We start from the raw sequence: 26,787 nt of genomic DNA on the forward strand, positions 1-26,787 counted from the left end.
TGGGACAGCCAACAAATTAACAGGGATATCCAACCAGAGCCGAGCCAAGGGTCAGGATTGGACCTTAAGCACTGGCACGAGCCGAGCCATGAAAATGCGTTATTTAAAACATACAACAAACCAGGTACAATATGATAGTCATCAAAGTTCCAAAAAGTGCATTTCTTTAAAACGTGGAAGATTTAACATTAACAAGGCACATTATGGAACTGCACTGAGAATTGCAACTCGTAGTCTGAACTCAAATATTTGAAAGTGCTTTCATCCGCGAAAATGGAGAAAAAAGATTTTTGGCGAAATAAAATATTTGCCGTAGTTTAAACAATTTAAGCAGGGAAGCTGCAGTTTATCCAGGTTTCACTCTGTACAAATCAGCCAGTAAATGTGTAGCTATTTGTCTTTTTCTACGTTAAGGCTTTGTTTTCACTTCGTAGTGCATTTTACTGTCGTTTTTAAAATATAGTGCTAACTTAACACAATGGTATTGGGGCACTTTACATGAGCACCAGTTACTTTACACAAGGTCACATGCATTTTTTAGAGGCATGGAAAGATTAAGTGATTTGCCCAGAATCGCATGATGTTGAGCCAACGCCGAGACTCAAACCTAGTTCCACAGTTGGCCGATCTGGCCATAACACCACATTCCAAGTAGAGGGGAGGGAAGCAGAAACCACATGAAAGCTCGGCTTGTAATGGGCTAGTGGTTCCTACAGGACCTCGAGCTGAGCCAAAGCCAGCCTGGCTTGAGTTTTCAGTGGCTCATTAACCTCTTCTTTATACTAATGGTCTCTGGAAGCAACCCTGCATGTGAGGGTGTCCCCCTTGGATCCTTGTGGCCACAGGTCACTAGCAACTCATGAGATATTGGATCATAGCTCCATATGCTCACTCCAGGCATATGGCCTGTGGTCAGAGGAAGAAAGATGTTCTCCTGCCATTCAGCTACTCACCATTGTCCCTATCTGCCCCCTCGGTGTTGTCATGCTGTGTTCCTATCTGTTTCAGGCTAATCAGTTTTGCCCTGCCCAACTACCATTGCTATGCCACATGAAATCTAATGTGCCTATTGCCCTCTTCCCCAGCAGGAAAATCATGCCTATCTAATTGAGAATGCCTGTTTGTGACCAGAAGTGATGCTGGTAAAAATGCACAAGGAGGAAACATTGTCATCTTGAATAGGTTCGTTTCAGCTGTGTTAAAACGACTGCATCGAAATAACTCAATGCTTATCCATATTGGTCGTTGCTGCTGACATTTTTTAAGTGGTCTTGTATTTTTTATTTTTTTTTAATTTACAACACACTATCAATGGATGCGAGTAGGTTTTGTTTCTTCAAATACTGTTACCCTTGTGCTCTCAATATTAAGGGTCTTGCATTTGTAAGTACCCACCATTCATCTAAAGAACCATCGTGTTACACACATAGGGGGTTGTACAGGAAGAAGGGCCTGAGGCAAATAAAAGTACCATCCATGTAGTTTTGCGGCAGCGCTACCATGAAGGTGGTCCATTTTCCCCAAGTTGGCAGTGGACATTTGTAAGTAGGAGTGTAGAAGTTGTTGCCAAATTGTAACTACTTTTTTCTAACTGACCATATTAATAGACACAACATTTGATGTGTACATAAACAATATGTTGACATTTTCCAACTTTATTTCAAAATTGAAACAAAGGTTTGAGAGCTTTACTCTGTTTAAAGCTATGTATTCTCTTATTGCTTCCTCCCAAGCAGAATATCTCCGAAGTATATCATTGCCGGTTCCAGTTATGGTGGAAGATACCAGCAGTAGTAGTGAATATGGCTCAGTTTCACCAGACACAGACTTAAGAGACCCGTTCACCTTCAAAACGCGCGCCAAATCCTGTGTTGAAAGAGATACAAAATTGCACCGGGCACTTTTCTTAGGGTAAATATTTACTACTGTTTGTGATGTGCGTCAGAGATATGGTTTAAATTGCCTGCATTTGTTCTTGATTATTGCAACCCCTCATGGAACCTATGACTTTGACATCTTCACAGCATCCCTGATGAGAATTTTGAAGATCATAGTGCACCACCCTCACCAGAAGAAAAGGACTCTGGCTTCTTCATGCTCAGGAAAGACAGTGAAAGGAGAGCCACCTTGCACAGGATTCTGACAGAGGACCAAGAGAAGGTGGTGAGAAACCTAATGGAAGCCCTCGTCCAGGTAAAATAATCCACCACACCCCCTTTATACATAAATAAATGTAGTGATGTATTGATGTTGTAATGAGTAATGTGATTTCTGAAAGCTTAACCTGTGTTCATTATATTTCCTCAGTTTGTACTAGCAAATTGTACACCTTTAGTCTAAACCCCAAGTTCAGAATCTATTGTAAAGTGCAATACACAGATTTCCATACTAAGTAAAAATACACTCGGAGAGAAAATATTTTGGTTGTTAAATTTGTGGCTGTAGATGTACATATTCTTCATACTCCTGTCATCTAGTTTTGGGCTTTGATGTTTGCAGTTGTTCTCTATGGAGTTAAGAAACGTGCCCTTGGTGGATAATGTATAGGCATCAACTCCTTCTTAGGATTGTTTTTTTCTGCCATCAAGTAACAGAGAAGACTCTGAATTTGTTGTGTTTCGTACATGTTTTCATGCCCACACATTTGAAATTCGATGCCAACACATGGAAAAACCAGTCTGCTCCTTAACAACTTCTCCATCACATTACTTCACTAAACACATTAGAAAAACCAATGACTAGCACTCGGCACCCCGGATACCTTGGTCCTACTTATACCCTTCACAGACCTTGTTTCTTCCCTCAGCCTTGGACACCAGAGCATGCTGACAGCAAGGTGTAACAGATGTCCCCAGTACACCTCTGAATACCTGTAGTTAGATCATCACAAAGTCAGCAACCTGTTCCATTCCCATGACTACGAGGACACCTCATGTGAGTTGTGCCTCGCCTTCTGCTCAAAGAAGACCCTAAGGTTCTGAAGGGAAGGCCACTGGGCACACTGTGAGATGTGCCATCAGGCTTCCGCCGAAACTCCCGATATCTTCAGAGAACAAGATCCCTTCAGCGCTGAAGGAGGCAAAAAGGCTGGTCAATCAAAAATCCTGGCATTCCAGGGAATACCCTGTCCAAAAACAGACTCCTCAGAGTACGAGGAAGATGAGGACGTCGATCTGACACCGAAGGACAGTGGGCATAGAATAGCTAAGCTGGAGACACATAACTAGTCTCAGACTGAGGTAGAACACTGCTACTGTGGGAGTCTAATATCAAGCCCCGAGCACAGACACAAAAGACTGCCATCAACAGGCCCCAGGCACTGAAAGATTGCTTTGGAGCTGACAAAAGTTCTGACCTATCTTGTCAAGGCTCACTAGTTTTTACGCGCAACCCAATCCAAGGACGCTAAGTATCCACACTCACTCCTGAAGCTGGGACAGTAGACATTACTGAAGCTGGCACCAACGTTCTGTCAGTGCCAAAACCATTGTTGACAGCAGGATCCAAGTAATCGTAGTTAACAATTTAGCATTGAGTTGAGGACTTGCCTCTTCACCATGAAGATCTAGTCAAAGCCACCACTGCTAAAGCCATCTGAGACTCTGCCTCGTAAGAATAGGAGAGCCCTTCCCAGCTGAACCAGGTCTGAAAAAACACAGGGCAGGAGCACAAGCACTCTTCCTTATGTTCACCCTCTTCTCTTCCTCCTCCACCACCAGCACCACCACCTCCACCTCCTCCTCAGCCTCCACTAGAGTCCCCAAGCACCTTTTCAGACCCAAGCAAAATCCAGTCGATCCATATGACCAACATATGCAGCCTGCCAGGGAGTATGATGACCACAGGGACATCTATAGCTTTGTCTCCTGAATTATCCAGATTTGAACCAATGCCAGGTCAGAACCTCCTTACCAGGTGATACCAAGGCTTACTATTTAGTCATACAGAGGGTTGTGGCATTTAACAATGTGAATATGCACATCATCGAAGAGAACTTACTCTTGGAGATGCTCTCCACATCTGAGCGGACAGTTCAGTTTGCGCCCATACTTAAGAGTAAGATTCGATATGTCCCAGAGAAGAGAATTTTAAGGAGCCAGTTGGTTGGGGAAGGGTGATTAGGGAGCCAACAACTAGTTAAACAAGAGAAGTGCAGGAAGAGGCATAGGATATAGTGTCTGAGGTTAAAATCATCTCAAAGGCCAACATTCGCTGGACACCTAATGCCACGGATACAGCCTCTAGAGGCATTAACACCAGCATCAATACCAGCATCCTCCTTTCATGACATGCCTGCCTCCGCATCTCCAGATTAAAACTGAAAGTCCCACAGCATGTCCTCAATCTCCCATTTGACGGAGAGCATCTTTTTGGTCCCCAGGATGAGGAGATGTTTGAGAAAATATAAAAAGGACACCAGGATTGCGATGTTTATGGGTGCCCTGCAAACACCAGTCGATAGACCATCCTTTCGAAAAAAACAGCCTAAGGGAGAAATCAACCCACTTCACCTGACCACTTGCAGTTATACCAAAGACAGCAGAAAACCTTACATCAGGAGCCACACCAGGGATGTACATAGAAGTGACAAAAGAGACAAGGGTAAAGGTAGCTCCAGTAAAGGAACTTCTACCTCTAACCAGTGACTTGCCTCATCTCCCTCCCCAATCACATTTCACCTGTTGGGAAAATAATTCAGTGTTTCCTCTATCGCTAGGAGGAAATGACATCGGAACTGTGGATTTTAGTAATGTTCACCACTGCTTCTCCCTACAAATTGTCACAACCCCATCCAGCATCCCACCACACACAATTGCCCTCAGCAGAGACTATCCTCCGCCCCCCTGGAGAAAGAGGTACAGGTGCTCGTCCAGAAAAGGGCAATAAAGAGAGTACCTCCACTCACTTTGCATCTTTAGTCCCAAAAAGGACATGTAAGAGAGTGGATTATTATTTAGGGTGATCGGTCAGCCACCTCAAGGAACAGGGACACTAACTTGTCATGGTGAGCACAACCCACTAGTAGCTATGGCACATAGCTGGCAGGCTTAACTTAAGGCAATCTGTATTTATGCAGTACCAAAACAGGAATAAGGTTGAAACATCAAACAATAAAAATCCCAAACTGAATTAAAAAAATAAACTCACATTTTAAAAACAAAATGACACCAAATAACAAAAATCCAATAAGGGGAACCAGAGCAATGATTTTTTAAAGTTTCAAATAAAAGTAGTACCGAAAAGCACTAAGCACCAATGATCGCTGTGGAAGACCAGTACCTAGGCATGATTTGAGGCGGACCATGTTGAAGCACAGATTATATACACCAAGTAGATTCATCACGGTGCAAGATTTTACCTTTCGACTTAGTCTTTTTTATGGAGCTCCAAAACCTCTCGCAGGTCAATCCTAAAGCTATAGCCAACACATTTCTTCGCTTACCAGTTGCTTCTGCACATTGACCACTTGCGCTGATAACGAACTCAACCTTTGTTCTTGATCTCTTTAATTTTCCAAGTCATTACCATTCCTGTCCCCTGCACTTTTCAGTATTGGGACCCAAGAACATTTCCCTGATCTAGCCCCTCCTCTTTACCTTTCCTCGACACATTCTCTTTTCTTATCTCATCATTTTGCTTGTTCTGTATTCTCTAGAACTAATACTAAGTACCTTGAATACTCTCAGCCATGGCTCACAACCGCTCTCTTTTCCATTTATAGTTGATAATCACCTACTCTTAACTGCCCTCGGCTCTCAGCTATCTATGTACCACTCTGGATCACACCTCTTTGTTTCCTTTTACTGCATTCAACTTGCAACTGTTTTACCTACAGATCAACTCTAAATAGGAGCTCAGAGGAAAAATTGGACTGGGTCGCCCTCCACTCAAACATAAGCCAACAACAAAAGACCCTGTCCACAGGACGTATACTTGTGTCAGTTACTGGAATAATAGAACAGTCTATGTGTACTGATAACTATTATAATCCCCTACAGCTTTTGAGGGGACAATTCACTGCACCTCGCCCAAAAGTTTCCAAATTCAAGCTAAAAAAGGACAATCTTCCTTGACAGATACACAGAACACCAAGTAAATGCTGTCTGACACATCTAAATCCGTATCAGGCATCCACATCGTCAGTGTTGGATCAAGTTCTACTTAGAAAAAATGTGCGAGAAACAAATGACACCTCACTGAAACACCACCAACGGGGTAACTGGTATGTAATTTCCAGACAAGCCCCTGTCTCATCATCGGTAGTCACTCGATTCTCAAAGAAAGAAAAGGGAAAGTGTCCAAAACAAACAACCAAAACGTGTAACAAACAGTCGAAGCAGAAAGCATCTGCTAGTGACAAGCACACAACATAAATAAGTGCATAAAACACAGCATCCAATTCCCTTCAATGACTTTATTCATAGAGAAATGAATGTCTGCTGTTAGGATAAAAAGGCTGGTAGCTATTCATGCATACCATTACCTATTGCCAATGCCGACATGTTTCACTGCCACACCAATTTTGGCAGATTCATCAGGGCTGCACTATATGCTGCAACGCCACTTTTGGACACTTGTTCTGTGTTTAACTGCCAAGGAAACAGGCACATGAAAACAGTTAAAAAACATGTAAACACACCCAAAGATTGCCGTATATATTTGGAGCTATATGAAAACATTATTTACCCAGAGACAGCCTTGGTGCTCACACCGGCCGCCTGGGGATAGAAAGGAATGCAGAAGTACTCCAACCGTGAGTGTCCGCCTTCACTTAGCTTGTAGCATTCTGATGGTATAAAAACAAAAGAAATTTCCAGCTGTCAGAATTATTTTTCTGCGTGTCTCATTGTTAAGGGGCTATGTAACCACACATTCAAGCTGTCGAAAGGGAACCCCCATCCATACTGAACACCCAGGCACACTGGTGTAGCTTGAAACGTATCGTTAATATGCTTGAATGTTCCCATATGCAATTAGCATATTCATGATCGAGAGAGGGATGCCATTGTGAAAACCCTTAATTTACGGACTGCCCGAAAACTCAGGTCGCCAACCATCGCATTCAGTGTAGCCAGGCCACACCTATTACAGAAGCCCATTCGCGCTCCATGCCCATCGTTTGGACGCTATGATTAGAAACAAGTCAAATACCCCTTAGGACACAGTCTCAATCAATCTGATCCCCACCCGATACTTCTCACCGTGAAATCGAGTTGCAAGCGCTTCGTCTCCTTCTCACTGTCTGTTCCCGGGTCTCAGTGAAATGCAAGATCGCGTCAGAATACGCCCACTTCAACAGATCACGTGGAACGGCTGCTAAACTGGCGGCCATCTTGGAACGATAGAGTGAACAGGAGGGCTACTGCCTGTATTGGTGACATCAAGTGCCGGTAACGGTACACCTAAGACACCCTGATTATCGGATCGTTACTATCACACCTACAAAACAAAGGGTTGCCTCCTCATATTCAGATATACATTTCATTCAAACAAAGCACAATCACAGGACCCAGTATTGGGAATAGCGGCCATCTTAGACTAGTCAAAGTGTAGAATCAGATGTTGATGCAGCACTACATGCCAAATTAGGCTGCAAACTCAACAGGTAGATGTTGAAAAAGAACTTATGTAGTCTATGCCTAAAGTTATGGGATCTAGCGTTTCTGCATCACTCCATACCAAGTTAGACTGCAGATTCAACAGGCTAATGATAAAAAAGAACATATGCAGTATGTGCTTCAAGGGAAAGCTACAAGTAAAGTGAATACAGCAGGTGTTATACAACTCTTCCATTATTTTGCCTGCACAATCCAAGTAGATACCAAGGTGCAAACGAGCAGGGTAAAGAGGGGAGTAAATCAGTAAGCCCAAAAGCCAAATCCCTGCCAACTGCAGTCTATGTGGCACACTGTCCTATCTGGATGCATAGCTGACACTCCTGGTGGCAGTGAGGGGGGGGGGGGGGGGGGGGGGCTAGAAAAGAGGAACAGTAACTTCAGTACCCAAGAAATCATAGTTTGATCCTATTCCATTCAATAATTTAATTGAGCCCCCAATGATCTATCTTCTCGCTATAAATCCAACGTGCTTCCTTTGAGAGCAAAATGCTCTCTATGTTCTGTGGAGTCCCTTTCACCTTATCTAACACTGTCCAGGTGAAGGTGTGTTTCTCATTGAAGCAGTGCTGTACCAATTTTGTTGTTAGTTTTTCTGCCCTTATGGTACTTAAATGCTCTTGCACTCGGACTTTGATTTTGCGTGATGTTAATCCTATGTAGTGTAAACCACATTGGCACGTACGTCTGTACACCACCTGGGTGGAATTACAATTACTAAATTGGTTCAGGAACCATTCCTTTCTTGATGTCAGCATCACACTTGTGCTCTTCTTAGTGAATGGATAGATGGAACAGGTCCCACAGGGGTAGTGACCCTTAGGAACCGTAGAGTTTGAGATGGTTCTTTCTGCAGGTGCACGAGAGTGTACAAGTTTGTCCTTGCGGCATTTGAACGCGAAATTACATACCAGTTACTCCGTTGGTGGTGTTTCTGTGAGGTGTCATTCGTTTCTCGCACATTTTTTCTAAGTAGAACTTGTTCCAACACGGACGGTGTGGATGCCTGATACTGATTTAGATGTGTCTGACAGCATTTACTTGGTGTTCTGTGTATCTGTCAAGGAAGATTTGGCCTTTTTAGCTTGAATTTGGAAACTTTTGGGCGAGGTGCAGTGAATTGTCCCCTCAAAAGCTGTAGGGGATTATAATAGTTATCAGTACACATAGACTGTTCTATTATTCCAGTAACTGACACAAGTAAACGTCCTGTGGACAGGGTCTTTTGTTGTTGGTTTACCTACAGATAGGCCTAGTTGCTTCTTTTACTACTTTTACTTCCTCCTCCCTTTTTGGTACTATTTCTGGTCCTTATTTTTGACAATGTTTGCTAATATTTTTAAGTCTGAACTCGCATCCTTCCTACCTTGGTTCTCTTTGTGGCTGCATCGCTTCAATTAGTCACAGACTCTTTAATCTACTTTTCTATTTATTTATTTTAAGGTTTTATAGAGTGCGGACCAGAACCGTGAGGGTATCCGAGCGCTTTACAAGAATGAAAGGTGGTATATCATAGATTTAGGAGAGGAGGGTATTATTGGGGTAAAAATAGGTAAATACAATATATAAGCAAAAACAAGCAGTACAAAGTCCCGGATACTTTTGGGATAAAAAAAAATAGGTCAATACATTATACAAGAAGGCACGCAGTCTCAAACACTTGGGTGGGATGCCCAGGAGTTAAGGGTAGGTATCAACCGTAACAGCCATGGATAATGCCTAAGTGGTGGGAGGAACATATCGTTGAAGTGATTTTAATATGATCGTTATGCGAGGAATTTGCCCATTAAGAACGTTTTGGTCTCCTTTTTAAAGCGTGCCAAAGACGGAAGTCGTCTTTCTTCTTCCTCACATCACCGCATTTTTTGCCATTGCTTCACCAATTCCCTGTTTCCATTGACCATGCTTCCATTTTCCCCTGTCATAAAGGGTCATCTCTTTATGCATTTTCTTCCTATTGACGTCTGCTTATCCCTCTTAGTTTTCTCAGCTCCTGGATAATACAGCTTTTTTCCAATCCCTCCTCAATCGATTTATACTAGTTCACACTAGTCTTATAAACATACTTTCGTTTTTCTATCTTTTGCACTGCCTTTTGTTAGTTGACCGCTAACCTTTGTAACAGCTTCTGTTCAGATTCGTGGTCTCTCCTTTCTTCCCCTTTCCATTACTGTGTCCCTCAAGGCCCATTTTCTCTCTTTTCCATTTATACTGATTACTTTTCATTTCTCAATGTAACTGTGCTGTCACATGTAGGTTGAAGTATATTTAATTTCCATTATCATTATTTAATATATTTATCTCTTTCTCAACAACTGCATATGTCTTTGTACCATGTTTATTTATGACATCCATTACTCGTATGGCGATAGAGGTCAGACAAGATGCACTTGAAGTTTTATTCTTTCTTGCTATCTACTTTGTGTCTTCTAATTGTCTGTATATATATATATATATATATATATATATATATATGTGTATATATATATATATATATATATATTTTTTTTTTTTGCCAGGACACACTGTAAAGTGCAATAGCCACCTAACTAAAAGTTGTGAGTTCATTAATGGGCGCTCCCCTGGAATTACAATATTAAACTTAAATGTATACATTAACTGCACAGTCTTTCGGGGTGAAGTAATGCTCTGTTTCCTTGAGTGTAAATGTGTCAATTCTGTATACTGGTCTGGTGGTTTATGAAACTTCGAAAAGAATACCATTTATATATGCAATGCCAGCATTTGCTTACTACAGCACTGCAAAGTAACAAGAAAGGGGCAGGAAAGCTCTACATAAAAGCAAGCTATTTGTATTAGTGTTAAGTTTTTCATTAACAGTCTCTAGATTATGTTTTTTCAGCCTCAAGGCATGTTTTCTCATTCCTTCAACAGGGAACTGACGAGACACGACTGAAGTGGGAGCACATTACAACACTGGTGGCCAGCCTGCGAGAGTTTGTGAGGTCGACCGACCGCAAAATCATTGCAACCACTCTCTCCAAACTGAAGCTGGAGCTAGACTTTGACAGTCATGCGATAAGTCAGGTGCAGGTGGTCCTGTTCGGATTTCAGGATGCGGTAAGGACAGATTTCAATAGATACCGATTTCTTTAGCCTAAAGTAAAACATTCCACACATTCCTTTTCGACCCACTAATTTGTTGAGTTGAAAGGACAATTTTCAGGTCCTAAACTGCCCAATTTAAAAAAAAAATTCCTCAAAGGTCAGAAATCTAGGAGTTGTAGATTTCTGTGTAGGATTTTGAGTAGCTATACGAAAAAGTACAACTTTTCCAGCATTTAAAAACATGATCTTGAGTGTGCAAAAAATATATGCAAGCAATTGATTCCATGCACCCTCTTGTTCCTCCAAGGGTAATCATGGGGATTGTCCACATAGCAGATAGTTCCTTTGAGTCACCATTCAGAAATCTGTACTTTCACATATTTTGACCTCAGAGCATGTGCTAAGCAGCAGTTTTTAGTTCTCTTGCTCCATTTCCACCATTAACTTATAATTTAAGAGTGGTTCTGAAGTCTTCACTTATTTCTGGCACAAACCCCAGACAGTAGTACAAATAACTATTAATAATCATCAGGTGAGTATATTTAATTTGGCAGTCACCATATGTCGAACCTACCGTACCCTGAAAATCCTTGAACAGGCACTGGCATCGCAGCTGTAAGATTTTGTGGATTCGCTGAACATTCTGCATGATCTTCAGAATTGATTCCACCCATTTAAAAGCAGTTTTTGTACTCTTCCTGCTAGGTTATGGAGCTGCTTTCTTCATGGTGGACCATGCACTACTGTGCACTGACTTGAGCAGATTGGCTTCTTCCATCTGAAACTCCTATTACTAAAATATTTTCTATCATGCGTCATCTAAATCACCACTGTAGCATGTCGTTCTGCTAGAATTCACTTTATAGCTGCTCTATTTTTATTGAAACTGGTAACAATTTTTGATTTTCATCTGTATAATTATGCGGAACATGCACAGTGGTTCTTAAAACTGAAGGCCCCTATTGAATCAAGAGCCAAAGAAGTTCTTAGTAGCCAGAGACAGATGAATGCATTGAAAATAAAAAAAGGTCAAAGACCAAGATTATAGCTGCATCTGTGATAGTCCCAAAAGAGAGAAATTTAGCCATTGGGTTCACAGAGTTCTTGTTCTGTCCCTGTGAGGCAAGTTTAAAAACAGGAGGTTTTGAAGCATTTAGATCTTTTCCTTAGTCCCCAAGGTAGTGATGTGACGAGAACAGTTATTTTCTGTGTCAAATTGCTGCATAAGATTGTCGGGTTTTACTTTTTCCAAACAATTCAATCAATTTTTGCGATAGTGATGTTGCATTTGTACTTGGTAAAAAGCATTTATGTTCTTCTCAGGTTTTTTTAAATGCCTAGATGCAGCGTTCACAGCACACTCTACCGATTCTGCATCAGAGTCAAAGGGAACTTAATTCCCCGACTTTCGGCTTCCTTCATTGGCTTCTGGCTCATCAGTGGGTTATGTTGAAGTCGTGTATAACTCATAAAGCAGTCCATTACAATCAATGATGTTGTCTCGTAGGATTCAAAAGGAGTACGTTTATAAGGTGTATATCAGGTTACGGGTAAATCATGTAAAGTCCCACCAGGAGCAGCATCCTGCTGCTAAGGCCTTCTCAATCCAGCTGTCCACTCATCCAAGCACAAACACACTCAACGTTCCAACCATCAAATGAACTCACTCACTGGTTGAGCAGCAGGGAACATCAAGACTGTGGGGAAAATGCATAAGATAGCAAGAGGCCACAACACAGTCTTTGGCCTCATCCCATCATATCTTAGTCACAGCAACTTAATGCACCTCCCATTTCTTCCTCCCACTCAACCTGTGCTCTTCCACTACAATAATAATATGACACCTGACCTTCACAATCCAGAGATATGTGGTGCTGCATTCTTTCTCTAGGGGACTTCTTTATGGAAATTCATCTTCCATGGAAAAGGCAGATAGGAATTATTCTTGCGTTCAGACAAAATCCGAAAAACGTATAATTACTTTACTTCTTCATAGCTATCAAATAACACAACCTAAAATTCATTTTTTTCAAAATATTTTCCCATATATAGAAATCCCTTAACCTGCATCTGGGGATACATTCTATCCTTTCCCACATGTTGGAAATGCAATTATTCCTGACATGTTGTATGAGTAGTTACATATGCATAACAAACTGTAAAATGTGTGTGGGTGTTCTCTGTATTTTGCTGAGCCAACGCCACTGTCCCCACTACTACCCATAACCTGAACACTGCTGATAATTTGCGGTGTTGGAAAATGGTTCTTAGATCTACGTTCCATGTGCATATGTAGATCTCTGCAGATCCTGATTCTGTAAACCAAGATCTTTGAAATTATGCCCATGTTTAGCTCCAAAGTAATTCAATTTATGTATGTCAAAAAAGTTTGTGAACGAGGCTCAATATAATTTTGACTACCTTAAAAGCAACAAAACTTCAATTGCTGCTAAATTTCTCACAAAAATTGAGTGGGATTGTTTTAAAAATAAAAACTTGGCATCATTCGGGAATAAAGAACAATTTAGTAAACCTGTAGATGAAATGTATTTATTTATTTATTTATTTGAGCGATTTTTAGAGCGCGCAAATACCCTAGGGTGTCTCGGCGCTATAGTTGCAGAACTCTCAAGTGGATAGGGGAGTTTTTAGGCTGGGAACAACCACGTTTTTAGTTTTTTCCTGAAATTGAGCAGAGTCGGAGCAGATTTGATGTGGAGGGGGAGCGTGTTCCACAATTTGGCTGTGGCGACAGAAAAGCGTTTGTCACCCCAATTGGCTCTTCTTGTTCGAGGAACTCTTAGTAAGTGAGATGTGGATGAACGTAATGTTCTTGGGTGTTCGAGCGGGCGAAAAGCTTGTCTTAGGAATAGAGGGCCTTGGTTGTGGGTCGAATTATATATTATGCTTAGAGCCTTGAATTTGATCCGACTCCTCACCGGCAACCAGTGTAACTGTTGGATGTAAGTGGAGATGGATGCAAATTTAGGGATAGATAACAGGGTCCTGGCTGCTGCATTTTGCACTATCTGCAATTTGTTGAGGACCTTTTGTTGCGCGTTTAGTAGCAAGGCATTGCAGTAGTCTGTTTTGGAAAAGACTAGTGTGCTAACTAAGGTTTTACCTGCAGATGGAGGAAGGTAAGGGATTCACTTTTTGATCCTTTTTAAATTGTGGAAGGAAGAGGAGACCACCGAATTAGCATGCTGCTGGAAGGACATCTTGTTATCGAAGATGACACCTAGATTTTCTACCTTGGTTACTGGTTCAGGAGGTTGTCCCATCTGAGGTGGCCACCATTGCGGGGACCAAGTAGGTTGCAGCCTCCCGAATGTCATCACTTCTGTTTTATCAGAATTCAATTTAAGACAATTAGATGACATCCAGGAGCTTATTGCCTTCATTCCATTTTGGAAGTTAGCTGCCACAGAAGTACCGTCGTTGTATACGGACAACACCAGTTGGGTGTCGTCAGCGTATGTAGTGAGGGAGATTCCATGGGATTTTATGACCCTTGCCAAGTCAGACACATATATGTTGAAGAGTGTCGGGCTTAGCGAGGATCCCTGCGGAACTCCACAAGGCAAGGAGATGGTCTGGGAGATGTAGTTGCATATTTTCACTGTTTGCGGGCGGTTAGACAAGAATGGAGCAAGAAGATCTTTAGCTTTGTCTTTTATTCCTATGGCTGCGACACGGTCGATCAAAGTAACATGATCAACTGTGTCGAATGCTGCGGAGAGATCTAAAAGTATTAGAATCGCGGCGCCTCCGTTGTCCATAGTGGACCTTATCTCGCCCGCTGCTTTTAAGAGCGCAGTCTCTGTTCCGTGGCCCTGTCGGAACCCAAACTGGGTGTTGTCCAGCAGGTTATTGTCATGTATGTAGGTAGACAACTGGGTGTTCATGATTTTTTCAAAAATCTTAGCAGGGAACGGGAGACATGCGATGGGCCTGTAGCTGGCAGGGAGGAGAGGGTCTAGGGTAGGCTTTTTTAGAAGAGGTTTGATGATAGCTTCCTTCCAGACAGAAGGGTAAATGCCCGTTGTGAACATTACATTACAGATGGTAGATAGTGACGGGGCAATGGCTTCAGGGATGAGATTAAGAATGCCAGGAGGGCAAGGATCAAAAGGTGAACCTGATTTAGTTCGAGCTATCAAGGGTTGGATGAGTTCGTGCGTGGTGGCTTCAAAGGCTAGAAAAGCTGGGGCATTATCTACAGTGGATTGCAGAGTGGAAATGGGAGACGGGTCAGGGGAGAAAGTGGTGAAAATGGCTCTGACTTTATCTTCAAAGAATTTGGCTAAAGCGTCCGAAAGGGCATGTGATCCTTCTGGGCGAGGTGCAAGGGGGTTGGATAGGTAACTGACCACCTGAAATAGTTTGCCTGTACAGTTTTTGGCTTGAGTGATTTGGTTGGTGTAATAGGTGGTTTTCTCTGCTTTTATAAGTTTTTTGTAGTTAGATAAAGCATTTTTGTATGTGAGTTTTTCACTGGGATTGAAATGGCGGCGCCACTGCCTTTCTAGGTTCCTGCAGTATTGTCTCTGTAGTCGGAGTGGTTCGGTGAACCAAGGTGCCGAAGGGAGTTTTCTACTCCGGTGAGAGGTTTTGATGGGTGCTAGCTTGTTACAGGCTGCCTTTAGATTATTCAGGTAGTTAGCGGAGGCTGCTATGGGGTCCTGTTCATTTGGCATTGAGCTATCTCGCATCATCTGCGAGAGATGGTATAGGTTGATGTTTTTCCAATCTCTATAGTTAGTAGGCGAAGGAGGTGTAGAAAGGGGATTGCTAGAGTTGGTTGGGATGGAAAAACATAAGGCAGCATGATCTGTCCAGACTAAAGGGATGACCCTGGTGATGGAGATCTTCGGATTGTTAATGAAACCATTTCATCACAGATTTGTGGCCAATTTGGAACTTTTCTTATGACTAATGGGAATGCATTGAAAGAAAAGTGTGTATAAGCACAGAGGAAAAGGGGAAAGACAAATGCTCAAGTTTATGTATCACAACTGCTTCTAAAGACATATGAATATGATAAAGGTAACATATGTAAACCGTAGCCTAACGTCCACATATTAAATATTGAAATAATCTGCATGGCCCAGGGAAGGACTAGAAGCCAGGGAGCGAGTGAGGTGTGGTGCAAGATCTAACACTTTATTTGAATGTTGACCAGTGGAAACCTTTGCAAGTCTGTTTGTGGCCTATTGTGAATATGTACTAGAAAATATCTCTGGCAGGAGCAGGGGATGGCCACATGATTTCAGCATAGATCCGGGCAAGGAAATTGCACAACACACTATTTATGCTTGCTTGGTGCAGTGTGGAGTTGGTATTAAACATGCTGATTTTGGTAGAAAGACTTTATATTGTAGTGCTGTAAGAGAAATCACAATGGAACATTGAGTTTCAGGCCACCTGCACCATTCTATGAGGATATATCTATGGCTTGGAATGGTCTATTCCTAGTGCTTCAGATACCAAGGACTCAGTTGGACAGAACTGCTCATGGTGCTTCATGGAGATAGGCTGATCAGTCTTCAATGAGTTTGGAGAGTTCACTCAATTCAAGTTTAAAGCCTTTCTGATATCTTCACCAGTTAACTCAAACTGGGCCCTTTCATGTCTGCAACCATCACCAGGCCACTCGATAGCTTCTAAGCAGCTTGGGCCTAAATCTTCCCATGGAGGCTTCTGCTGTTCTTTGCATTGGTCTCCCGGTGAGATCTGCAGGGCAAATTAGAAAAGAACTACAATCATTGGTACTCACCGCTCATTATTTAATCCTCTATCTTGCTTACAGAACTCATTGCTCACATTAGCGACACGATTAACAATTTTAAGACTTGAGACGTATACATTTCTATTCTTTGCCGTGTGGTCTTGATCAATAGTTAATGTCTAGTCATTTCTACAAGAATTTGAATGAAATTCAGTTAAAACACCCAATAACAAATGTTGCAATTCACTTTCCTTGTTGTTTTGCAGCAAAGGATAATGTTTTTTTTGTGGTGACTTAGTCACTTTTAGTCTGTAGGCTTTTATCTGTTATCACCTTGTGGGTCTACTTTACCAGCGGAAAGAACAAAACTTCGTGCACATGTAATGCATGTGCATGCTTCATGATACACATCATGGCCTCATCCCTGCTCATGTGTGTGTCCTCCTGAGTTTCCTCTTTGAAAAAAAAAGACATGTCGGTGCAACCTTATTTGCCAGACAGATGGGTATCGGACCGTGATCTTTTCTAGGCTGTTGCTTTAATTGTATTATGCATTCTTCTAGTTATGAACATAAAACTCAGGAAGAGATTGTTGCATTGGACAAATACGTTGTAACTGGCCATTTAACAAGGCAGCAGATTGAATCGCAGTTCACAAGACTGTGGAATAAGATCTTCAGTGATGCATGTAAAAGAAGAAGCTATTGATGGGAATCATTCAAGCCGTCTGATCTCTATATTTAATTACTTGCCTGTCAGGACGAGGCAAGCTCCTCAAAGAATTATATCCGTTACTTGAGTTCCAATGAAGGGAAATTACTTAATCTAGCTATTGTAATGCTCAGGCCCATTTGTTTGGCATTTGCTTGTGCTCTTTGTTTCCTCTGAGGCAGAAGAAAAGCTGATCAGCTTTAAGTGTAAGCTGCCATTAGCTGGAGGACTGGTGCATATCAAATGCCTTAGTTATTTATATTGCATTCACCAAAGGGTATCATTATTCTTTGAAATGATTTTTCAGTATGTAGTAAATAGTACTGTATAGTGCTATAATGCAGCAAATACAATTCCACCTGAAAAAAAAGATTTTCCCTTTCAATAGCTGTTTTGGTGAGAGGTTTCACCCCATTAAAGAGCTGGTAGGCAGTCAAACCAACTTTCCTACACATTTTTGCAAAACTTTGTTGCAAGTCTAAAGCTAGAGCAGAAACATTGGTGGTAACATCCATAGTTTAGCTTATATTTGGATCGTGCATTACTTCTAGTGAGTATCTGAAGGTCCTCCTAGCTGTAGTCCTAAAGGAACTGGGTAACTTTTGCTGATTACTTTCTGTTACCTGGAGAGGTTCTGGGGCCTCCCCATGGTGGGAGGTTTCTAGGAAGCAAGGTAACTGGTGCGGCTGCACATCATTTAATGACTAGACTTTCATCACTTCTGGTTAGAGGAACAAGCCCTTCACCCCAGGACAGAAGTGGTTCTCCAGGTGCCATAGATGCGTGAAAGCGTTATGCACTCTTTTCTAAATGTAAAGAATCTTCAAAATTTCCACCAGAACCAAGCCAAACGTAAGTCATTCTTACCTCTCCAATTTACATCAGTACTAGAGGTAGTCCAGTTAAATCTCATAACCTTGCTAAAAGTTTATTATGATACTTTTTTTATTCTTAATGTGTCTAATTCCCGAGTGCCTTCTCAAAACTGCCTACACATATATCAGTGCTACGTTGTTTTCGCTGTTCCTTTAGTTATTAGTGTAAGTGGATGTCTTATTTCCCTGCTGCAATGATCCTTTTTGCTCTATGTAACAGTGACTGTGTAATTTGATACATGCAGTGGTCCTTTGTGTATTGTATAATAGTGACTGTTATTTCACTACATGCAGGGCTCCTTTGTGCAATAGTGGCTGTGTTATTTTATACATGCAGTGCTCCTTTGTGCATTATATAATAATGGCTGCGTTAATTGATACAGTAGTGCTTTATTTTCACCATGTACTAGTGGCTGTCTTATTTCATACACACAGTGCTCCTTTGTGCATTATGTAGTGGTGTCTGTATTATTTTATACATGCAGGGCTCTTTTGTGTATTGTGCAATTGCGGCTGTGTTACTTCTTATATGCAGTGCTCCTATTTGCAGTGCGAAATAGTGACTGTGTTATTTCACTACATCAGTGGTCCTTGTGCATTATGCCACAGTGACTGTGTTATTTCACTGCATCAGTTCTCCTTTTTGCATTATGCCATAGTGTGTTATTTCACTACATCAGTGCTCCTTGTGCATTATGCCACAGTGACTGTGTTATTTCACTGCATCAGTGCTCCTTTTTAGGTCTCGCGCCTGCGTTGCAGTGCGCAGACTTGCTGGTGCAGCAAGTGACCTCTTGTAGGGGGTTTGAAAATGGACCTAGGAATTGCACACGATCGTGCATGTGCTTTTCCTTTTGGCCCACGCTATTGGCCTTTGTGTGCCTCTTTTTATCAAAGACAGCACGCAATTGGCCAAAGTCGGGCGCATTGCTCCGCCCATAGCCTATTGGTGTCTATTACGCGCACCGCTGCCATGTGGTTTCATTTATCGTGCCCAGACACGGGCGCGATAATTGAGACCACGTGTTCCGCTGTGGCGTGCGCGCACCACTCATGGGATTGTTCTTTTTTGGATCCATTTCACAGGGAAGTAATTAAATGAAAGAAGGAAAGATAGGTACCAGCGACTAGTGGAAAGAAACAAGTTGAACACCTTATATCTTGCCCGGTGCCCCTCTATCACCACGTATCTCTTGCCCTGCACAGCGCCTCTAAACAAGTTACCTCTGCACCTCCCGCACAGTACAACTGCGATGCAGTACCTCTTGCACAGTGACACCCTGATCCAGTGACCTAGCTCCACCCTTACTGCTTGTATAGTGCCACACAGATATTGGTAAACACATGGCACCTTTACCTCTAACAGTACCCTTGGCTCTGCTGCATGAAACAAGGTGCTCCCCTAACTCTCACAGAGTGCTCCCTCTTAAGCAAGGTGTGCCATTAAACAAGTTGCCCTGCCTCCCTCTCATGTGGGACCCCTATTGCTATTAAAAGAGGCCCTTCTGTACGTTTTGCAGTAAACCAGCCGCGTCCCTCAAGCGGTCGTTTCCCATGTAGACCTTCGACTGAAGTCAGTCACAGTGCCCCACAACCCTATAACGGATAGCTGGCATGTGCATCTTACCGGGGACAGCGTTTGTCAGGTAAATACTGTGTCACTGCGATAGAACTGCAGTGAAGGGGTTAAACGGGTAAAGGGTCACCGAGAGAGGTGGGTTATCTCATAAAACCCATCTTACTGCCACACAATGTACATTTCCCTTTTTACCAAATTTAGTAGGGGCCATGTCAAGCCTAAGCATGATAACTCAGTCGGCTGCGCGCAGGCTGCAGAGATGTTTCTGTGACTTATAGGTCATGTGTCACAATCCTGCAGGGCCGACTGGGCCTTTCATTCTTCAGAAACAGAGCTTCATATGAACCAATGAGTTGCGTGATATCACCTGCATTTAAGGACCTGGAGTGGGAGCCACGTTTGGGTGTGTTTTTGATTAGGCGGCGAGTGTATTGCTAGCAGTGCAACAGGAGGTGACCAGCTGTGAAGAGTTCATTTCCGGTGGCTTGAACTGGCAATGGGTTCTACTCTGGTGCGCTCGCTGTTCCGGCAGCAGAGTTGCCTTTTCCGGTCCTCAGAGGGGCTTCCCACCGGGGGCTCGTAGCCCTGCCGGCCGCACTCGCCCTGATGGCTGCACATACCCTAACCTATCGCACTGAAGGCTATTCCTCCTAGGTAACCGCCCCTTCTCCAGATCTTGTCCCAGGTATGTTGGCTTCCCCAGTACTTGTGTACACTCGCGGGGGTGGGTGGGTTGAAGTTCCTTATGGAGGGAGAGGTTAGAGGGGGCTCAGACTAGTATTGTTTTTCAGGAGGTCACGGGGATTGGTATGGAGGTGTGTTGGCTGCTAATGGGCATTTATTTCTTTGGTGCAGCTGAGAGATCCGGTGTCGAGTCCTGGTATTGCAGGGCAAAGACCCAAGTTTGATTTTCAGGGCACTGGGTTTTGTTTGTAAGAAGCACAAGCTCTGTTTTCGGGGGGCTCAGCTTCAGAAACACGTGGCATCCTAGTTTCATGCCCCCACTAGCCATCCCCGCAAAGGGACCTTTAGCACTAGTGAAAAAGAGTGAATAGAAGGTTTCGTGTTCAGGAACAGTCTTACTTTTGGCCTCTCTGGTTACAGCTTTTGTTCATTTGACCCGCTCTTTTCAAATGCTTTAAAACGAATTTGAGAACTACAATGTAAGATACATTTTAGCTTTGCCTTAAAGCTGCGTGTAGCATTCCGTTACTTGTCAGTTTAGTGGTTTATCTATCTGTCTGTCTACTCTTCGGTCTGATAGTCGGTTTCTCCATTTGCGGGTCTGTGTTGACTAAGTTTATGTATATGCAGGTGCCTGTGTATGTGTTTTTGTTTATGTGCTTGAGTGTACACAGGTTATTAGTTTTCTGCTGTTCTGTGTGCTTGGGGATACACGTGCATGCCTTTTGATCTATGCTCATTTACATTGTGTGTGTATGTAGCAGTATATCTGCATGTGTATTGTTCTTCTGTGTCCATACTGTACATAAATTCTGGACCTCTTGGCTTTATGAGTGCAAGCTTACTTGGTCACTTCCTTTCCCTCAAATCAGAACTAATCCCTAGAGAAATGGCCAGTTATGCACCTGGTCTTCAGAGAGCTGCTGGTGACAATCCCTCAGGGCTGGCACTGCCTGTTAACCTTCCCAGGCGGATTACAAAGTTCACTAATGCTGTCCATGAGTTCTTTGAACTAATTAAAACAAGCATTTGCAATTCAATATATTTAGCATTTGTGAGAGTTTGAGCTATTGGCATTGTAAAGGACAATACCTTTTATTTATGTGATTTGAAAACCTGCCAGTGGTGCTTAAACACGCCCTTTGTATTTGTAGTCCTTACTTACTAGAAGCAAGGGTGGCAGTAAAACAGGAGCAGTTACGGTCATCCTTGCTTCTCGTAAGCAACAACTAAGTACAAAGTGCGTGTTTACACACGGCTTGCAGGTTATCAAAACACATAAATAAAAGGCATTGTCATTTACAATGCCAATAGCTCAAACTCTTGTAAATGCGAGACCTATTGCATTGCAATTGCGTGTTGCATTATGCCATAGTGACTGTTATTTCACTACATCAGTGCTCCTTGTGCATTATGCCATAGTGACTGTGTTATTTCACTGCATCAGTTCTCCTTGTGCATTATGCCATAGTGACTGTGTTATTTCACTATATCTGTGCTCCTTTCTGCCTTATGTGGCTGTGTTATTTCTATAAATGCAGTGTACATTTTATTTAGGGAGTAGATACTGTTTTTGGTGTACGGATTTAATTTTTCTTAGGGGTGTTTTTTTGTTAAACTAACTTCACCTCCCCATGAAAAACGTTCCATTTTATCCACCCTAATCAACTGTTAGCTGTAAATGCCTTCAGCACCGCTTAGTGCAAAGGAACTCGAATGATGTATATATTGCGTTATCTTCCACCAGGTCAACAAGGTCCTCAGGAACCATAACATTAAGCCACATTGGATGTTTGCGTTGGACAGCATAATCCGGAAGGCCGTTCAGACCGCTATTACCATACTAGTGCCAGGTGAGTCGGATGTATGACGTTAAAACGCATACTTTTACATCGCATACCATTACAACGCGATTTTTACAACGCAGGATCCTTTACAACGAATGCCTTTACAACGCATGTCATTACATAGCAGATGCTATTACAACGCATGCCATTACAACGTAAGTATAGGTAAGTATATCTTTTTAAAAAAAAAATTAATTTATAAATATTTAATTAATTTAATTTATTTAAAGTAGTTTTTTTTAAAAGAACCCTTAAAATACCCCTGTACCTCTGTACCCAAAACCTATCCCTAATCCCTAAAGCTACCCCTGTACCCCATAACCCAAACGTAGCCCTGAACCCTAAAAATACCCCTGTACCCCAAAATCCAAACCTAGCCCTGAACCCTAAAAATACCCCTGTACCCCAAAACCCAAACCTAGCCCTGAACCCTAAAAATACCCCTGTACCCCAAAACTCAAGCCTAGCCCTGAACCCTAAAAATACCCCTGTACCCCAAAACCCAAACCTAGCCCTGAACCCTAAAAATACCCCTGTACCCCATATCCAAACCTAGCCCTGAACCCTAAAAATACCCCTGTACCCCATAACCCAAGCCTAGCCCTGAACCCTAAAAATACCCCTGTACCCCAAAACCCAAACCTAGCCCTGAACCCTAAAAATACCCCTGTACCCCAAAACCCAAACCTAGCCCTGAACCCTAAAAATACTCCTGTACCCCATAACCCAAACCTAGCCCTGAACCCTAAAAATACCCCTATACCCCATAACCCAAATCTAGCCCTGAACCCTAAAAATACCCCTGTACCCCAAAACCCAAACCTAGCCCTGAACCCAAAAAATACCCCTGTACCCCATAAATGTATTAAAAAAGATAAACTTACCTATACTTACGTTGTAATGGCATGCGTTGTAATAGCATCCGCTATTTAATGACATGCGCTGTAAAGGCATTCGTTGTAAAGGATCTGCGTTGTAGTAGTTGCGTTGTAAAAGTAGTCCGTTGTAACAGTTGCGTTGTAACTGTTGTTTCCAAGGTGAGTCTGGCTGCGCAGAAAACTACTGGTGCTTGCTCGCAATACAGAACGTAGGCTATACTAGCCACTGCCAAGGTCTGCATGGCCATCTTTGATCATAAAATAACCGTGAGGGCGTTTTAGAAGTTTAATAATCTATGGTGACACCACAGGGGAATGCAAAACCAAACAATTTTCCAAGGAGACCGAGATGAACCAATGTTGAACAGCGTGGATAAAATTGGACCGTTACAAATTGTATTAACATGTCATATATAAAAATGGTTATATTAAAAAGACATTTATGTTTGGACCTTGGCAACCCTCTACAGTGTTGCATGTGTCCTTCCATTTTGTCATTCTGTCTCCCTGGTGCCACAATGCACCATGATTCTATTCAGAGTGGAATAATGGTTTAGGACGCGCAATGAAGTATGGAATTGTGGTTTAGGACTGCGCTGCTCATGTTATGAATATTAGAGACTGTAAATGTAGCACAGTTTTTCAGTAGGCAGCGGCGTTCTATACAGCTTGAGACAAAACCATGGGACTTGTGAATCCAAGCAAAAGGGCTGCTATTACTCTTGACCAAAGGAGTTGAACTCAGTGACTTTACGTCTCAGTGCCCTGGTTTTACCTTTTCACAAGAACCCATTGATAGCACCCAGACTATGCAGCCAGCCACAATGCAGATACTCTCCGGAGCGGGTGACACCGAAGGATCAACTGTGGTTGAGACTCTTATTCTGTAAGAAAAGTATTTTTGATCGCTAATATGTATGTATGTATGTATGTATGTATCGCCTATTTATATAGCGCTAATTATCACCCAGAGGGTATCCTGGCGTTTTGACTTTCCTGAGCATGCACGATGTTACAATATAACGATGTTACTCTGTCCGAGCGCAGCCGAGATAAAGCCAGCATGGCTGCCATGTTCGGAATTCGCTGCAGCTTACCAATCAAGGTGCTGTGTGCGCCCAGAAGTAGTGCATTGCAGTAATCAAGCCTGCTTAAATGATACTGCGCACTACCTCTGGTATAACTTGGACTGGAAGCATAGGAAGGATCTTATGCAGCGTGCGAAGCAGCATCATGCATTGCATGTGGCGACTGTTTTATTCACGAATACATCCAGCTGTAAATTCGGTCCAAACATGACGCCCCGGTTACGGGCAGAATCTGCTGCTACAACTACACCCTGGGACGAAGTGGGCCAGAAGTCCGCCGGCAGGGAGCGGGGGGTACAGTCCATGGAACAGTGCAGTACCTCGGTCTTAGAGCTGTTAAACTGGAGAGAGTTACAGCGCAGCCATTCCGCAGTGGCTGACATGCAACGATGAAAAGTCTCCTGAGACACAGCATCACTTCCTTCAAAGGATGAGATGAGCTGCGTGTCGTCAGCATAGTTGATGACCGAGATACCAAAAGACTTAATCAGCATAACCAGAGGACGGAGATAAAGATGAAATAAAATAGGGCTGATTGCAGACCCCTGGGGCACACCTTGCCCCACTTTTTTGATCTCTGATCTATAATGCGGCAAGGCTACTACCTGACGTCTATCTTGGAGATAGGAAACCAGCCAGGCCGGTTACCCCAGCTTCCTCCAGTCTGCTGATTAGAATAGAGTGACTGACCGTATCAAACGTGTCCGACATATCGAGCAGCACTAGGAAGGCTGCCCGACCAGAGTCTACTCGCGAGAAGATCATCCAGGACGGTTACCAGTGCGGATTTGGTACCGTGCGCTGGCCTGAAGCCGAACTGGGCCACGTCCAAACGGGTATTAGTTTCTAAGAAGCTGGACAGATGTTTGGTGACCAGCTTCTCCAAGATCTTAATAGGGAAAGAAAGCAGCGAGAAGGTAATTCGCCGAACAAGTGGGATCTAGCGTTGCCTTCTTCAAAAGAGGAGAGACCACTGCCAGCTTCCAACATTCGGGAACTCTGGCGGTACTAAGGGACTGGCAGCAGACGGCATAGAGAGAAGGAAAGAGTTCCTTTGAAACACCTTCCAGAATCTATGAGGCAGCGGGTCCAAGACAGAGCCCGAGGACACGACTTTAGCCAAGACGAAAAAGTCCTCTAAAGAGGGAGGAGGGAAGCTGTCCAGTCGTGCCTGTATCCCAGATTCTCCACGGACCCCAGAGATGATCGAAAATGCCGAATTCAGCCAAGACTGAGGAGTAGCAGTGGCCGGGTCACCGAGATCGCTCAGAATAGTGGCAATCTTGTCCTCAAAGGCTATTCCCAAAGAATCACATAAAGATTGAGAGGCCGGGATGGTATTAGTGGAACAGGCAGGATGGGAGAGATCCTTAACGATTTTAAACAAGGTCTGAGACTTATTCACTGCCTGCATCAGTGCCTCCTAGAGAAACTTGGCTTTTGCGCACTTAATTTGCGCTTTATAGTCCAGCAATGTCTGTTTAAAGTAAACTCTATCTGGCTCCAAGTACTGTTTTCTTCAGGCCCTTTCTGCCTGTTTACACCGAAGTTTCAACTGGAGGAGATGTTTTGAATACTAAGGCATGGCAGGTTTAGACCTATCCCTTGCCTTCCGCCAGGGGGCCGCTTTGTCCAGAGATTCTGTAATTTGCTGGCTGAGGCACGCATAACTCTCCTCCACTTTCCCTCCTAAGGTAAAACCCCCTGATAGTACGATTGGTAGGCTAGAGTGTTTCAGCAGCCTAGACCATTGCCTACTAAGTTTGGTGGAAGCTCCCGTGGTCCCACTCCTCAAGGTGTCAACAGGGAGGGATAGGGTGAAATGCACAAGGGCATGATCCGTCCAGCATTGGGGAGTTATGTCCCTGATCACTACCTGCCTAACATCTGCAAATACCAGATCCAAGGCATGACCCTTTAACCCTTTCGATGCTGATGACGACCTCAGCTCGTCATCAGCCACGGGTGGCATGTGCTGATGACGAGCTGAGCTCGTCATGTAACGCGGCTTTTAAAAAAAGCCGCACAGCGCAAAAATCGCCGCAGCAGCGATGCGGATTAGTGAGTCTGGGAGAGAACCAGCTGCTGTAGATGAATATTACTGCACGCCTGGGTCAGATCTCTATAAGCTGAATCCAAGGGCCCATTTGGCCACAAATTGAAGTCCCCTAGCACTAAAAACCTGGCGTGAGTGTTAGAAAGATCGTAGATGAGATCTACCAGTTCAGGTAGAGCTGTCAGAGTGTTGACAGGGGGTCTGTAACACAGCAACCCAGAGTGCAAAGCCCCTCCCTGACCTTTTAAGGAAAAGCCCATCAGCTCAAAGCCCCAAACTTTCTTTATATCCAGAAGAGAAAAAACTAGTGTGTCCCTAAAAATGAGACCTAAGCCCCCTCCCCCTCTATTCACTACATGAGGATTAGGCCTGATTTTATAGCCCGGAGGGCAGGCAAGGCCCAGTTCCACCACACTATCAGCTCTAGTCCCTTTCTCTGTCAGGAATAGAACGTCTAACTCATGTGATTCAATAAGGAGAACAATTTCCACATGATGCTTACTGAGAGATCTAACATTAAGCAAGCCGCAGGACAGTGTCTCCAAATGGCTAGCGGTGATATTTGAGCAACCGCTCGGGTTGGAGCGCTGATCAGACCGGGTAAGCTCGTCTCTGGAATATACTAAGCGGGGACAGGCGGAAGAGGCAGTATT

General features: G+C 43.2%; 1 protein-coding gene across 2 annotated transcripts in view; it reads left to right on the forward strand.

The window, feature by feature from the left end:
• Positions 1-26,787, forward strand: part of MAP3K5 (mitogen-activated protein kinase kinase kinase 5) — a 1,016,304-nt gene that overhangs the window by 901,366 nt on the left and 88,151 nt on the right. The window contains exons 22-25 of one of the 2 annotated variants that reach the window (XM_086927404.1): positions 1,737-1,911; positions 2,025-2,193; positions 10,512-10,697; positions 22,013-22,118. In XM_086927404.1, coding sequence (XP_086783530.1) covers positions 1,737-1,911; positions 2,025-2,193; positions 10,512-10,697; positions 22,013-22,118 — 636 coding nt within the window. Of the gene's footprint in view, positions 1-1,733; positions 1,912-2,024; positions 2,194-10,511; positions 10,698-22,012; positions 22,119-26,787 lie in introns of both variants that reach the window. The other variant, XM_086927403.1, reaches the window with a different exon arrangement.

Source organism: Lissotriton vulgaris, chromosome 6 (assembly GCF_964263255.1).
Source record: "Lissotriton vulgaris chromosome 6, aLisVul1.2, whole genome shotgun sequence".
Classification (NCBI taxonomy): Eukaryota; Metazoa; Chordata; class Amphibia; order Caudata; family Salamandridae; genus Lissotriton; species Lissotriton vulgaris.